Genomic DNA, 15,136 nt, shown 5'->3' with positions numbered 1-15,136 from the left:
TCAAGTTATCGGGGAGCCACTGTATTTAAAATTTTAGCGATATGACTTTTTTTTAGAGCCACCAGTGCGTGTTCACCAAACAATCCAAATGCAGAGTTATTATGGTAGGACTGTACTAAAATTGTTCTATATCGCCTATTTCTGGTTGATTTCACACTTATGTGTTTTCTAATTATAACTGTGTGTGCATATTCTTAATATTTACTTACGATAGTAGCTTAACAATGACTTTTGCATGTTATATGATATATTATATGTATTAGAGAATATAACTAATGCCATGTGTGTGCTCTTAATAATGTTTCGTTACTAAATGACTAACAGTTTCTTTCATTTTCTTACGTTCGCAGTTTTCGCCCGGAACGAGTGTTTGTCACGTAAGTATGTTAAATAATGTTAACAATAGCTGTAATTTCAACTTAACACGTAATGCTTGCTTAATCTCTAAGCGCATGAATAACATAAAGTGAAAATTACTTGAAAGTAACAAAAGTGGCCAATATATGGTGGCGGCGAGATGGGAGAGAAATGGGAAATCATCTGAAATATTCACTTTTTAAAGTCATTTTAAAGTCTGTACTGATCATAGACAATTTAGTATTTTCTTACGTAAACCAAATAAGTTAAAATTTCTAGGTTTTCAATAGAAAGAAAAATGTTTATCGCACATTTTAGTCCTAACTCGAAAATATTTATGTTTGTGTATATTTTGCAGCATAACTGCATATTATATGTATAACGTCAATTAAAACTACAAGTAAGTTGTCTTGTTGTTGTACTTTTGGATTTATATTACGGGATATATCAATACTTTCAAGTACTAATTGAGTACTCTTTATGTGAGCATCAGAGGATAGTGAAACATGGGTATCTAGATAAAGCGCATACTAGTTTCAGAGTAGTACCTGCAAGCGCTTGCAAAAGGTCCCGTAGTATTCAAGCCAGGGGCGTCTTAAAACGTGGTGTTTCCCATTTGTGGTAGTTTATAACTTTGAAAGGAGGTGTTTTCCAGTCTATGTTTATTAAAACGTTTTTCTTTCATTTGATGTAAGGAATCACCTTGTAAATATACAAGGTGTATCAAAAATCCGAGGCCAACTCATGGGTAAAAAAATACCAAAGAACGGAAAGTGTGGAAAGTTGTTGGAGATAGATAGTTTTGAATCTAAAATAATGGAATTTTTGAAATCGCGCCAGTCGTTTAGACTCCACACTGGTAAGGCGCCCAATTAAAAAAATTAACGTTGTCAGTTTAGCAGAATGTTCGAACAAAATTCGAAACATCACGTTTTAAAATGCCCTGGCTTGACTACTACGGGACCTTTCGCAAGCAGTTCAAGAAAACTAATATGCGCTCTATTTAGATATCCGTGTTTTACAATCCTTTGGTATTCACACAACGAGTACTAAATTAGTACTTAAAAGTACATTTTAGTACCCTAACTTTATGCAGTTCATTATGCCGGTATCAGGGGGATTGTGAAACATGGATATTTACATAGAGCGTATATTACTGTAGTTCCTGTGTAATTTCTTGCGAGAGATCACGTACATTTTTAATTCAGGGTGTTTTGAAACGTGATGTTTCTCATTTTTCAGCGGTTTATAATCCTGAACGGAGGCGTTTATAGGACCATATTTATCAAAACTTTTATCTTTCATTTAATGTAAAGAGTCACCTCCTAAATTTATGACACTGAATTCATGAATACCCTGTATAAACTAAGTAGCATTTAAAAGTTCATGACTTGGCTACTTCAAAATATCAAAGGATAACTAACTATCTTCAAAGGAATCCGTGCCTACTAAATACGTTTCTGCCAGCGTTGATAAAGAATTGCTGGAAGTGACATTTTGCAGCCTCATGTAGTATTTTTTGCGATGTTGCTTTCACATCATTTTCTGAATGCAACATTATATCCTTTTATAGGGTGTCCCCGAGCCGACTGACACATTTTAAATTTGAATAATTCGCAGGCCTAATAACTTACATTGGTTGAGTGGATGGGAACAAAAAGAAGATAGAACACTACGTTAATCGTCAGTTGCAATGGAGCATTGGAGCACAGAACATCATGTTACCTCACTTCATAGTTATTATGAACTTTCAAAAATATATAAATAATAATTTCAATTACTTTTAACGCTCAAAACGCTGGGTGGGTCTAGGCCCCTCCGCCCCTGGGCTAGATCCGCCACTGACTACTAATCCCTGCGCTCCTAGCGAAGAATTGGGGGTGCGGGGGCTCAGTGGTAGAGCGTTCACCTCCGGTGCTTGGGGTCTCTGGTTCGATCCCAGCTCGCGTCGTGTGAACTTTGTGGTGGACAAACACCGTGCACGTGGGTTTTCTCGGGGTTCTCCCGTTTCCTCCCACTTTCTTCATTTCACTCATCTCTCATCATCACCATCTCCTTTAGCCTAACCAGCATAACCGTGGGACGTAAAACTTAAAGATTTCATTTTTTTTCCTAGCGAAGAAAATTCAACTACAACTTGATACACTCCTCTCTTGACCTACACAATTTTGCAGGTTCTTTGTGTTATGTCAGTGTTGATTGTTTTCTTCAGTTCGAATTATGATACACACTGAGGGGAGTATATATGAGGAGAAAAATAGGGTGAGAGAAAGAGAGGAACTATGTATGAGGGCCTTTAAGAGGAAATATGTTAACCTCGCTTTGATGCCGTCTTTTGTTCAAACCCTTCCATTCAATCTGTCCACATTTGTAACTCAGTATTAATGTTATTGTCCTTAAAAAGTCGCATACTATTGAAACCATTACTTACAATTTAGTCAGACATTTTCCATAATGGAATCCTTTTAAGAACACGGTTACAAGCGGGAACATAAAAATGTCCTTCACTGGGCGTTTCATTATATTAAAAGACATTTTTACTAATTTGATATTTGATAGCGGCTGAGCTTGGTTTTTAGAAAAGGGGATTATATATAGAAGTGCTTTCCTTGGTCGCATGATGAGTGTGTCGCAGCTTAATAACCACAAACACTCCTGACAAATGACTTATCCGTGGAAGGAAGGAGAATCTGAATGCGAAAATACTTCTCTTTTCCCAGCCCCCTCCCAATGGGGTCGACACTCAAACTTTTTTTTCTGGTTCACACACACACACACCACAACATAATTGTCTTCTTTTGTTATTTAAAAAAAAAAAAGAAAAAAGCAGTGTATGTTTGGGAAGGAAGACAAATATGGCGCTTGCATACATATACACGCGCAAAACTCTTGTTAACGCTTGGCCTAGCTGCTATGGGTCTCTCACTTTGCACATTCCGAAAATTAAAATTGATTGTGGAAGCGAATAAGCCTTCTGCCATAAATCATGAATAATTAATCCGGTTTACGGGAAAAGGCCTCAACCACGATACGACCATGCCCTTTTCCTGCTTTCGTTGTGCGCACACAGTTAATGGCGTCCTCTGACGGAAGAGGTCTGAGATAACGCTAGATGGCAGTTTTGTTGAATACAATGTATGCACTCTTGTGTATATATATATATTTGTGCACGTACAGTGCCTTTAGGATTAGGGTCATTTTATTTCTGTTTTTATCTGTTAAATTAGTAAGCAGAATTGTTATATATATATTTGATTTTTGATTAAACATTTCGTCTTTGTGTTACTTACTCGTAAAAATTAGTAAGAAATTTTATTGAAACTTATCGATTTTAAAGAAACAAGGAAAGCAAGAGCAAATATCTTTACTTCAAACAGCCCGAAGATAATGGTTTTTGACTTTTAAACATCTTTGAATACATATATTCTAAGCAGTGGCGTATTCACAATTTTGTTAACGGGGAGGCTTTTCTAACTTTATCCCTGAAAATGTGAAAATTCTGCAAGATATTTCATTTACTTTAAAATAGTTAATAAAATTTCGGGGGGGGGGGCCTTAAGTCCAGAAGCTTTCCCTTAAATACGCCACTGATCATAAGTATTATTTCCATAAGAAGTTCCTTCGGGTTTTAGGTCGCAGGTTTCGATGTAAGATCTTACTTTTGAGGTGACACAGCTATAATGATGTTTTTAAGAACAGCAATTTTTTTAATGTACTGTATATAAAATAAGTTATCTTCTCTTTCTCACAACTCGTATTCTCTACTGCTTTCTTTTTTCAGGGGGAGGGAAATTGTAAATTGAGGGATTGCGCACAAGCATTTGCATTTGAAGAATAAGAACCGCTGGTGTACCTATACATTCCTGATACTTGACTGGAACAAAATTATTCTGTAATAGTTGCGACAGATTTCTTTTCCACTTTCTCATACTGGGTGCAGCATAAGTCTTTAACCAAAAGACGCAGTTTTAGTTCTTCTAACACACGTAAATAATCAATGCTCCGAAATATTCAGTTTCTAAGAAACTGTTTTACGATATTTAAAGGGGAATTTGCAAACCTGCCTAACATGAGGTGAGCAAGGGCGCCGATCCTACGGGGGGGGGCAAATCTCATGTGGGTTCCCCTATTGTATTTATGCATATACAATATTTGACATAATTTGAGTGTAATTTCTTAAAATCATATATATACCTTCTTCATCTGAATGCCCCCCCCCCCAAATGTACAGAGAAATCGGCGGCCTTGGATGTGTTTTGATCGATACGGAGCCGTATATTTCAGTAGAGAGCGCATAAAAAATACATGGTCACTGAAAGTCGAATTTCTGTCCTTTATATTAATGTAAAACATTTCAGTAATTCGTCTGCTGAATAAATTGATATATCCCACAGAAAATACAGGGTGATTTTTTAAAAAAAAATATGGATTTCACTTGGGTGTAGAATTTCTAACTGAAGTCCGATTTTCATGCGTTGTGTGGCAAATGGTCAAAGAAGGATGGAAGAATTATAGGTCTATGTTTACTGCTTTAAATTCTTCCCGGGTAATATTGGTCATGGCTCAAGAGAAACAGCAATATTCGCCAGTATACCTTACAATTGAAATGAAGTGCTGTGTGGTGCGGAGCTATGAGTTTTTGCGTTAGATGGCAACCTCGCAGAGGTCAATAAGAAACAGGAAACTGGGCCATTGTATTGGGAATTATCCTGTACAGTTGTTTGCTATTGTGTGATTGTGATCAGGACACAGTAAGAATGGTGTACTGTTTGGAGCAACGTGTATTTATCATTAGAAGTTTTTGGAGAACGAAAACTGTTGTAGCTACGAAAAGAAACAAATTTAGAAACACATTTGCCTCACGTTCTACCCTACACAGGAACACCATATTTTCACTAGTGAAAAAGTTGGAAGAAACAGGATCACTTCTGAGTGATACAGGGGAGCAGGGTAGAACGTGAGGGCAGGGCAGGTGTTGTGGAAGATGTCAGTTATCTACTCTTTGGGTCACCCAAGAAATCTCTCCGTTGTTTGTAGCAAGAAACCGATTATAGCTATTCAACATGTAACTTATGGGTATTACCACTAACACTTAATTTGTATTCTCACTAACAGGGGGTAAAAGTGAGGAGGAACGCGAGAGGACGCCGTTACCCCACTTCGAAAAAATTTGTGAGGCATCCTCTCCAGTTCCTAAAATATTACATGCCGCTACCTACCTTTTCAGATCCACTTTTACCCTTGCTCACTAACATTTAATTTGTATTTTCACTAACACTTAATTTGTTTTCTGCAATTTCGCTGCAAAAATCCAAAAACCTCATTTCAATTATAAGAGGAATGTCACTCATTCCACTGTCGAATATTTGTTGCTTTTCTTGAAGCGTGGCCGATATTACCCCAAATGAATTTAGAACAGTTAACTTAGTCCCATTAATCTCCCATTCTTCCTGGATCATTTGCCACAAACCGCATGAAAATCGGACTTCAGTTAGAAATTCTAGACCCAAATGAAATCCATGAGTATTTTTTTTTATTGCAGCTTAATATTTAATATTTAATGAGGAATAGCCATTTGATAAAACATAATTTTATGCTGCATGTATATCCTGAGTTTAATATTAATTTTGTATGAAAAAAAAAGGATGGTTGGTTCTTTTCTTTCGGGAAATGAGGGGGCAAGCGTATTTTTTTAAATGAAAAAATTGAATTTTTCGGGGAAGGGATGTAGGGGAAAAGATTACCAATATAAGACAAATTACAGAAACAAAATTTCCTTTTGCTATACATTCATATTATTCTTTTATGATGACGAGAGTGCTCAGGCAACACCACCTAGATTTGAGATCTAGATGGTGTTGGCTCAGGACAATCGCATTCTCTCAAAGGGGGTACTAGACTCGAAAAGGTTGAAAACCATTGCTTTACATTACATATTCAATGTAAAGCAAACAAGTTTCAGATTCAAGTAAAGTTCCGATACAAAGGTCACGTAATGACGCTAGGTATACTACACACAAGTAATCCTGACTTGCATGTTCCGTTCTGCTCTGTGGCCAGACGCCAATGTTAAAGAATGTATCAAGGCTTTCAAAGCTAAACTAGTGGTGACACCTTGTGTTGGAGACAAGAAATATTTGCATAATACGTGAACGTGCTCTCACTTTGCCTGTCCGTCTCTGTATTCAAATTCTAAAAAAATTAACTTGAGATACACTAGAATGGAGTAATGTAGTTGTAATGGTGGAAGTACGGATGTTTAATTGATAAAATGAAGTATTATAGTAGTGTCACTGTATGAACTGTCCCCCAATCACGTAGCATCTCTCACCTTCTTTACTTACTATTATTTAAAATGTATATGAATTGATAGTAATAATAATATTGTGTAATGATTTATGTAAATAGGGTCGCCATTTTAGTAGCAAATTTGAAATACCTATACAAATGCTAAAAACGAAATTTTACTTAGAATAAAAAATATTAATTATTATTTTATTGCAACGGCAAACTCACTTATCATAAACTTGTCAAAATTTTAATTCGGAAAGTATATTCCACGTTCGTCTTTGAACAACTTAGAATCTTGTTCCTACTACAATACTCAAAAAAAAAAAAAAGAGCCACGGTGGCTCTGTGGTAGAGCGTTCATCTTTTGTGCCTGGGTCCTTGGTTCGACCCCAAATCGTGCTAAGAGAACTTTGTAGTGGACAAATACCGTTTCCTCCCACTTTCTTCATTCCACCATGTCATCCATTTTCCATCATCAATGTCTCTTTTAGCTTCACTGGTATAATCGTGGGACGTAAAACCTACAGATTTCATTTCATTTAATTTTAAAAAAACATAAGTGCTCATAATTAAAAATACACTAAAGAATTATTATTAAACAATTTTATAAATGCAAAGAAATTACCTAACTAAATACAGAAATAACAATTTTTGTATTGATTAGGTTAATTTTTATTCACAGCATTATTTTAAACTCCACCCCTCTTCTTCTCACTTCTTCTTCTGTTCTAGGACAAATATCGAAAAACGATTAAACACGTCAACTTTTGTGTCTCGAATATAAAGGGATACCGAAATATGGGTATTTAAATTTCTTTCTTCCTTCTAGGGCAAATAAAAAATTTAAAAAAGATTATTTATTTTAAATAAGAAGTCCAAATATGTTCTTCCTTCTAGGACAAATAGAAAAAAAACTGAAACAAATGTTTACTTATTTTAAATAAGAAGTCCAATTATTTTCTTCCTTCTAGGACAAATAGAAAAAAAACTGAAACAAATGTTTACTTATTTTAAATAAGAAGTCCAAATATTTTCTTCCTTCTAGGACAAATAGAAAAAAAACTGAAACAAATGTTTACTTATTTCAAATAAGAAGTCCAAATATTTTCTTCCTTCTAGGACAAATAGAAAAAAACTGAAACAAATGTTTACTTATTTAAAATAAGAAGTCCAAATATTTTCTTCTTTCTAGGACAAATAAACAAAACTGAAACAAATGTTTACTTATTTTAAATAAGAAGTCCAAATATTTTCTTCCTTCTAGGACAAATAGAAAAAAGCTGAAACAAATGTTTACTTATTTTAAATAAGAAGTCCAAATATTTTCTTCCTTCTAGGTCAAATAGAAAAAAACTGAAACAAATGTTTACTTATTTTAAATAAGAAGTCCAAATATTTTCTTCCTTCTAGGACAAATAGAAAAAAGCTGAAACAAATGTTTACTTATTTTAAATAAGAAGTCCATATATTTTCTTCCTTCTAGGACAAATAGAAAAAAACTGAAACAAATGTTTACTTATTTTAAATAAGAAGTCCAAATATTTTCTTCCTTCTAGGACAAATAGAAAAAAGCTGAAACAAATGTTTACTTATTTTAAATAAGAAATCCAAATATTTTCTTCCTTCTAGGTCAAATAGAAAAAAACTGAAACAAATGTTTACTTATTTTAAATAAGAAGTCCAAATATTTTCTTCCTTCTAGGACAAATAGAAAAAAGCTGAAACAAATGTTTACTTATTTTAAATAAGAAGTCCATATATTTTCTTCCTTCTAGGACAAATAGAAAAAAAACTGAAATAAATGTTTACTTATTTTAAATAAGAAGTCCAAATATTTTCTTCCTTTTAGGACAAATCGAAAAAAGCTGACACAAATGTTTACTTATTTTAAATAAGAAGTCTATATATTTTCTTCCTTCTAGGACAAATAGAAAAAAACTTAAACAAATGTTTACTTATTTTAAATAAGAAGTCCAAATATCAAATTTCGTGTCTCTTAACTTTAAAGAATTCCAAGATGTGGCCATCTTATCATAATAATCCAGTTTCTACTTTGTATTCCTATTTCTGCGAAATCCATCTCAAAATTGTAATTCCATCTATGCTTATATCTTTTCTCGATTGAGGCATCCAGTTAAAATTTTGAAAGCTTTCCTACTTTCTTCCACTCTGGCTACATGCCCTGCCCACCTGAGCCTCCTAGATGTGATGACCCCAACAATGTTAACTGAACCTTATAAATTTAGCAGTTTTTTTTTATGAAGTTTTCACTATTCCCCATTCCCATTCCTCTTGGTCAGAATATTCATCTTAGAATTTTATTCCTGTGGGGGCACTCGGTCCAAAATGTGTAAAACGCCTTTTCGGGCCAGCCAGCCTGAATGAGGATTTCCTGGGTTTTCCTCATTCACACCAGGCAAATGCCGGGGTGGTACCTAACTTATAGGTCCCAGGCCGCTTCCTTCTTTCCCTTTCCCCGGATAGTGTGCTCGCCAAGGGACGTCATCCTTCAAAACGTAGCGGGCTAAATAGCCTTAAATACCGAGAGCCAAGAAATCTAAATCCTAAATCCCTAGAATTTTATTTTCAAATTCTTTCAGTCCTCTTTTTTCCTCAAAGTAAGCGAGCATGTTTGACATCTAAACAGCGCAACAGGCATATATTTTTAAGCTTCAAGTCCTTCGAAAGTATTCGCAAAGACAAAACAGTTTGAACTGAATAATAACACGACTTTTCTGCTTTCAGTTGACATTTAATTTCTTCGTGGATATGTTTTGGTCTGTTAATGTTGATCTTAGATATCTGAAAGTGTCCGATTTGTCGAAAGTATTATTTGATATTTTATAGTATCCACAATTTGCAGTATTATGGTTACGTCGAACTTCTAAATATTTAGTTTTCTCTGAATTTGCTTTTAAACTCAAATAAACTATTCTAACAATAAAAATTATAGTGATCGCACGAAGTCGTGAAGCTTGATCTAGATCTACCTATTTCACCGCCCAATAGAACGCGAGGGTGTGTCAGGGCCGTAAACCCCTACCCATCAAATTTTGCCAGTGTCGCCTCTCGCACTATTCGGAAATGAAATGAGAATGAAATCTTTCAGTTTAATGTCCCACAATTATGCCCTTTAGGCTAAGGGAGACAATGATTAAAGCAAGTGAATGATGATGGAAGAATTAGTGGAATGAGAAAGTGGGAGGAAACAGGAGTACTCCCGAGGAAACCCACGAATACGATGTTGTCCACCACAAACTTACTTGATCTTACCAGGAACCTCATGCACCAGAGGTAAGCGCTCTGCCATTGAGCCACCGTGAACCTCTCGCGCTATACGGAGATCGTCTCCCGAGCGTACAGTGTTGTCGGATTGCCGTTAAGTTTCGTTTAATTGTTTTTTGTTGTTTTCATTGTTTTATATTTTTGTTATTATTGCTATTACCGTCTAATTCGAATAATTGTTAGTGCTTGTATTATAGTTCTTAAAGTGTTATTATTTTGTCGTCTGTTCTCCTTGTCTACTAAATTTGGTAACATTGTTGGTACACGTCTGTTGTTTAACATTTTGTGAAGTGTGTGTTCGGGAAGTGGTGTACTTAAATTTAAATCAAAGTTGCACCATCCTTTGGTGACATAATGTCACATGGTAATTAATCCACTTTGCACACACAACTTTAGTAATAAAAAAAACGTGAATTACTTACGTCAAGAAACATAGCTGAGCAAGCGTCAGGGAGCGAAGAGGGTCAGTAGCCCTATAGGGCTCATTTGATTTCACCTTTGTTCCCTTGATAACACCACATGACATATGTCACGCTCGGATAGTGCGACTTCGATCTAAATCTAACCTCACCTGTTCGGAAGGCAACTCCACGAATCGTGTCGAATTCTTCCGATGCATCATAAGTGAGGCAAAGCAGTTCTATGATTGGTGTAGAGCCCACGTTCCACGAGTCTTTGCGATCACTATAGCTACGTGAGATTGTCAACAGCAACATATTTTTTTCTAACTCTTTAAATTTTTTTTCTCGAATTTTTCAAGAACTACACATGAGAATTTATACTCACCCATGTGTTCGGTTTACCTGAACTAGATCTATCAACCGTAATAAACTCCCATCTTTGGACAAATTGTTTTTTATCCTTTCAATGCACATAATATTGTAGAGTCACCCGTAATTAAAACAGGAACAAAAATTCTTTTTACATCCAATTTCTTCTGCGTTCCAATGCAATGTTTCAAGGGCAAAATGTTTTGCGTACATCCTTCTGCTTGATATCGTATATATGTAGAGTTGACGTGCCATTTATTTCGTAACTGACATGCAGAACATATAGATGCTTAGTGTCGTGTTTGATATATTCCCGCATCCACAAGGGTAATTTCAACACTTCACGCTTCTCATATTTTTTATTATTATTTCCCGTATAATTTGAATGTAGCCCATCCATCTTAATCTCCAGGTTTCATACATCATAGTTGTTGTTATTAATTACTAATTCAGAAGCTCTATACTTAAATGTCGAGTGTATGGTTTTTAAAAGGGCTCTCTAAATTTATTGGACTAAACTATATTGTGCGTACGAGGTCGGAAGTCTTATAGGACAGCTGTGTCCGTCTGTCAATCTGTCTGTCTATTGATCGAACAAAAGCAGTAAAAGAAGCGGTTTCGTTTATGAATTCCGTATTCAAAAAAGTTTCATGTCCTCCGCTAAGTGTCTGATCAAACCGGAAGGGGTATAAATCAACCATTTCCGGTTTCACTAAGTAGTTTTTTTAATATGGATTCATCGTCCCAAGAATAAGAACACACTTATCTCTTTTTTCTAAAACCGGAAATGATAGATTTCTACTGGCAACTTCTAGTTTCAATGCTTATAGAGCAAAATTGGTTAGAGATAGTTGGAAATCGTTATCTGGTATGGACTTAGTCTACCTACAATAGATTTATGTCTACTGTTATCTCTTTATCCATAACCGGAAGTGATAAAATGTATCATTTCCGGTTTGATTCTGGATCAAAAGCGGTAATGAATAAGGAAAAGCTGTTTGTCCAACTTTCCAAGAACGTCATATATTCTTGTCTATCTGTTGAAACCGGAAGTTGTATAAATCTATTGTAACTTCCGCTTTCTCTGTTAATTTTCTATGAACGAAAACACTAAGAGATTCAGCATTACTAGAACCGATTCCATCTCGTACCTTATTCTTTTACTAAAACCACCAGTGATAAATAAAAGTACTTCCGGTTCCTATATTGTGCCCCGTGGTCTGAAAGTTTATTTAACGAAAGTTCACTATGTGAAAAGAAAGCTATTTGTATTCTTATACGGAAATTAACTACTAAAGGTTCATTCATACATAGTGTGCCATTCCCATGCCGTGCCCCGACAGGCTGCCTTAAAGAGAAACCATCTCGATCGTGAGTCTTCGGCCGTGTTTCTTCGACTTTCTTCGGAGCACACGAAGCGAAGCGACCAGAAATTGGGAAATGATGTGAAAAGCAGCGGCGGCACGGTACGCAGGAGAACGGTATGTGAACTGCTCCCTATGTGTGAATCAGCCTTAAGCCGCACAGTCTAGAGCTTTAAAGACTCGAAAGTTCATCGTCTCAGAAACAGAAACTCTTAATTTTGATGCTATTCCGGTGGCAAGTTAAGTTGTTTCCGATTGGTGTTTAGGCAACTCCCGAAGGTTCTAATTTGTTCTCCGCCTACCATCCTAATTTACCCAAAAAAATCTCTTTCGCAAAGACTTTCCAGTAAAATTCTAGACACCTCGTCTCAGGCTTGAGTTTTTATGTTCTAAGTCCTTTTATGCTATGCCAATGTTATGGAGGACGGGGCCTACGATTACCGTGGGTTCGGCCGTTCCTCACCACACTATTTCGCCTCCAATAAGAGAGCTGGATTACTGGTCCAGATTCTCTATGTCTCAGTTATTCTCTTGCGCTAATTACAGAGCATAATTGTCGTGGTATGAGGTTCAATTTGGAACAGTTATCTTACTGTTAGTAACTCTCATTTTTTGCGTTTAGTACATCAATGCTGCGAAATAAATGGATATATCACGAAGGTGGGTTACTACCATTTCTGCATGTTTTCCCAGCATCATGAGAATTGAAGAGCAGCATGAATTAAGAGGTAACAAACTCCAGTCTAGAAAGCCAGAAATAATGGCGATTGAAAATGATCACATGTTATCCAGTTGAACATGTGCTATCTGCCCGGCCACAACCCTTTGTGCTGTAGCGTCACAGTGTTTAAGAGTCTTCATCCCGGCGAAATTAAAATACCGCTAATTTTACATTAATTATGTGATATTTTCAAAAAATAAAACATAATCGAAATATGGAACAAGAGCGCCCTAGACAATATCATTTTACATGAGAAACCGTTATCACAACTCACTTATCTGCTTTCGATTTCGAGCCATTTTGAAAATCGGCATTTATTTTCGTGTTTCTAAACAGCTGAAAACATAAAGCCACTAGGTGACTTGTGATAACGGTACCTCACGCAATACAATATTGTCTAGGGCGCTCTTGTTCCATATTTCAATTATCTTTTATCTATTTGAAGATATCACATAATTACTGTAAAATTAGCGGTACTTTAATTTCGCCGGGATGAAGACTCTTAACGTATTCCTTTATTCTATTTCTTGGTTAACTTCGCCACTAGTTTAGTACTATGCAGCTAAAGAAAACTAAAAACAATTTGACGTTTTTTTTTTAAATGTCTCCTGTGATTTGCTTTGTCTCTATGTACTTCAGCCACTGGCGCCCCCTCATGATGTTTTTATACGCCACTGGTTCCTGCTTCATTTTTCGGAACGCTTGAGGTATGTCCCACATGTCTTTAAGATAGGACGCTTTTAAAACTTAATTTTCGTACGTTTGATAGCTTATAGTTGAGAAACGAGGCGTTTTCCACCCTTCACGAGTATCTACCGTACTGTATTAAAATGTTATCTTTCATTTTGTTTAAGAAATCTCTGTTTATATAGTTACGTGACTTTTGCAATCGTAGTTACAAAAACTACTAGACCTATATAGTTGTTCGTGCTTCTGAAAACTGGTTATTTATGAGAAGTTTTGTTCTTAAATTATCTCTTGAGGTATAATTTATAGGCTCGCAAGTGGCCTTTCGATATTTACAGCAGTAGCATGAACTTGGTGTCACTTTATACATATTTATGTTCACTTATTTTTATTCTTTCTATTCTTAACGTAGCAGGGAAAATAGAGACAAATTTCTTCCAATGATAATGTCTTCTAGTGTATTTCCCGCTTTTTTCCCCCTTTCCGCCTATTCGGCTCCAGGAATATAGTTTGATTTTTCTGTTGTCTTGTATACTTAAAATTATTGATAGTGTTTATCGTACGGTGTGTTGTAGCATTATTCTGTTTTCAGACTTCATATCGTAAGAAATTGTTTACATGCGGTTCATATTGTTATCTATTGGCGTACTACAAGTATTGCTCGTAAAGTAAGTAGCCTATTTTTGTTTCATCTTTGCTAGTTATAGCGTCCACGCTTTCGACCTGCGGCATACTTCTGGTTTAAAACTTGTTTAAAACCTTTAATTGTTTATCTTTATCAAACGTCCATTATGTATTGTTATGCAATTATTCAAAGACTTCGTTACACACAAGAATTCCGCAGGTAGTGGCATCTGTTAGCGTCAAGCGGGCAAGTGATAGCGTACGTAGTGACATCTGTCAGCGTGACTCTCTACTATTGTGAATTGGCGCGGCGCACTTCGACGTTTGCCGCATATTAAAAGGAATTCTCATTGTGCCTCTTGCGGCCCCGCGTAGCGTAGTCGCTAACGCTCTCGCCTTCGGTGTGATACAAACGGTCACGCGTTTGATTCCCGGTGGGGTTACTCAGGCCAGCCATTCTGAATGAGGTTTCCTTGAATTTTCCTCATTCACACCAGGCCGGGGTGGTGCCTAACTGATCCCAGGCCGCTTCCCTTCCCCCGGATAATGTGCTCGCCAAGGGGTGTCATTCCTCATACGTGACGAGCTAACTAGCCATAGGTGCCGAAATCTCAGAACTCTAAATCCTAAATCATTGCCCCTTGGACTTCTATAACCAACGTTACACATCTCTTAAGCAAAATTGTATAACATTCCAGGATATTAGTGAAATTCAGACTTACATGTTTGTCTATTATAAATAGGATTCTAAAAGCAAAATGCTTTCATCTGTCAATCACGCTCCTAATCAAAGGTACCTATTTTGGGCTAACCTCACGCAATTTCAAGCTCACAACACAATTCTGACATCATGATTTAGAACTCGCGCTCACTCAACCTCACGCTCACTCCATGAGGATGAGGTCGAGTGAGCGTGAGTTACGAATTCGTGTGTTCGGACCTCCTTTGCTCCTAATAGTTCAGAGTTAGGCTAAGCTGCATCCTACTTGACGCCAAAAGATGTCCCTAACTTGTGGGTGATTTGCAGACAAGATAAA

The 15,136-nt window shown here is 36.3% G+C and overlaps 1 protein-coding gene across 5 annotated transcripts in view; it reads left to right on the top strand.

The window, feature by feature from the left end:
* The window catches only part of Nrx-1 (Neurexin 1), a 962,813-nt gene that overhangs the window by 731,741 nt on the left and 215,936 nt on the right, over positions 1 to 15,136 (top strand). For 4 of the 5 annotated variants that reach the window (XM_081730244.1, XM_081730241.1, XM_081730246.1 and 1 more), the window contains exon 5: positions 351 to 377. The exons of the other annotated variant lie outside the window; for it this stretch is intronic. In XM_081730244.1, coding sequence (XP_081586370.1) covers positions 351 to 377 — 27 coding nt within the window. The remainder of the gene's footprint in view (positions 1 to 350; positions 378 to 15,136) is intronic. 5 annotated transcript variants of the gene reach the window in all.

This window comes from Thermobia domestica, chromosome 11, assembly GCF_964235325.1.
Source record: "Thermobia domestica chromosome 11, izTheDome1.hap1.1, whole genome shotgun sequence".
Classification (NCBI taxonomy): Eukaryota; Metazoa; Arthropoda; class Insecta; order Zygentoma; family Lepismatidae; genus Thermobia; species Thermobia domestica.
This window is presented reverse-complemented; position numbering and strand designations above follow the sequence as displayed.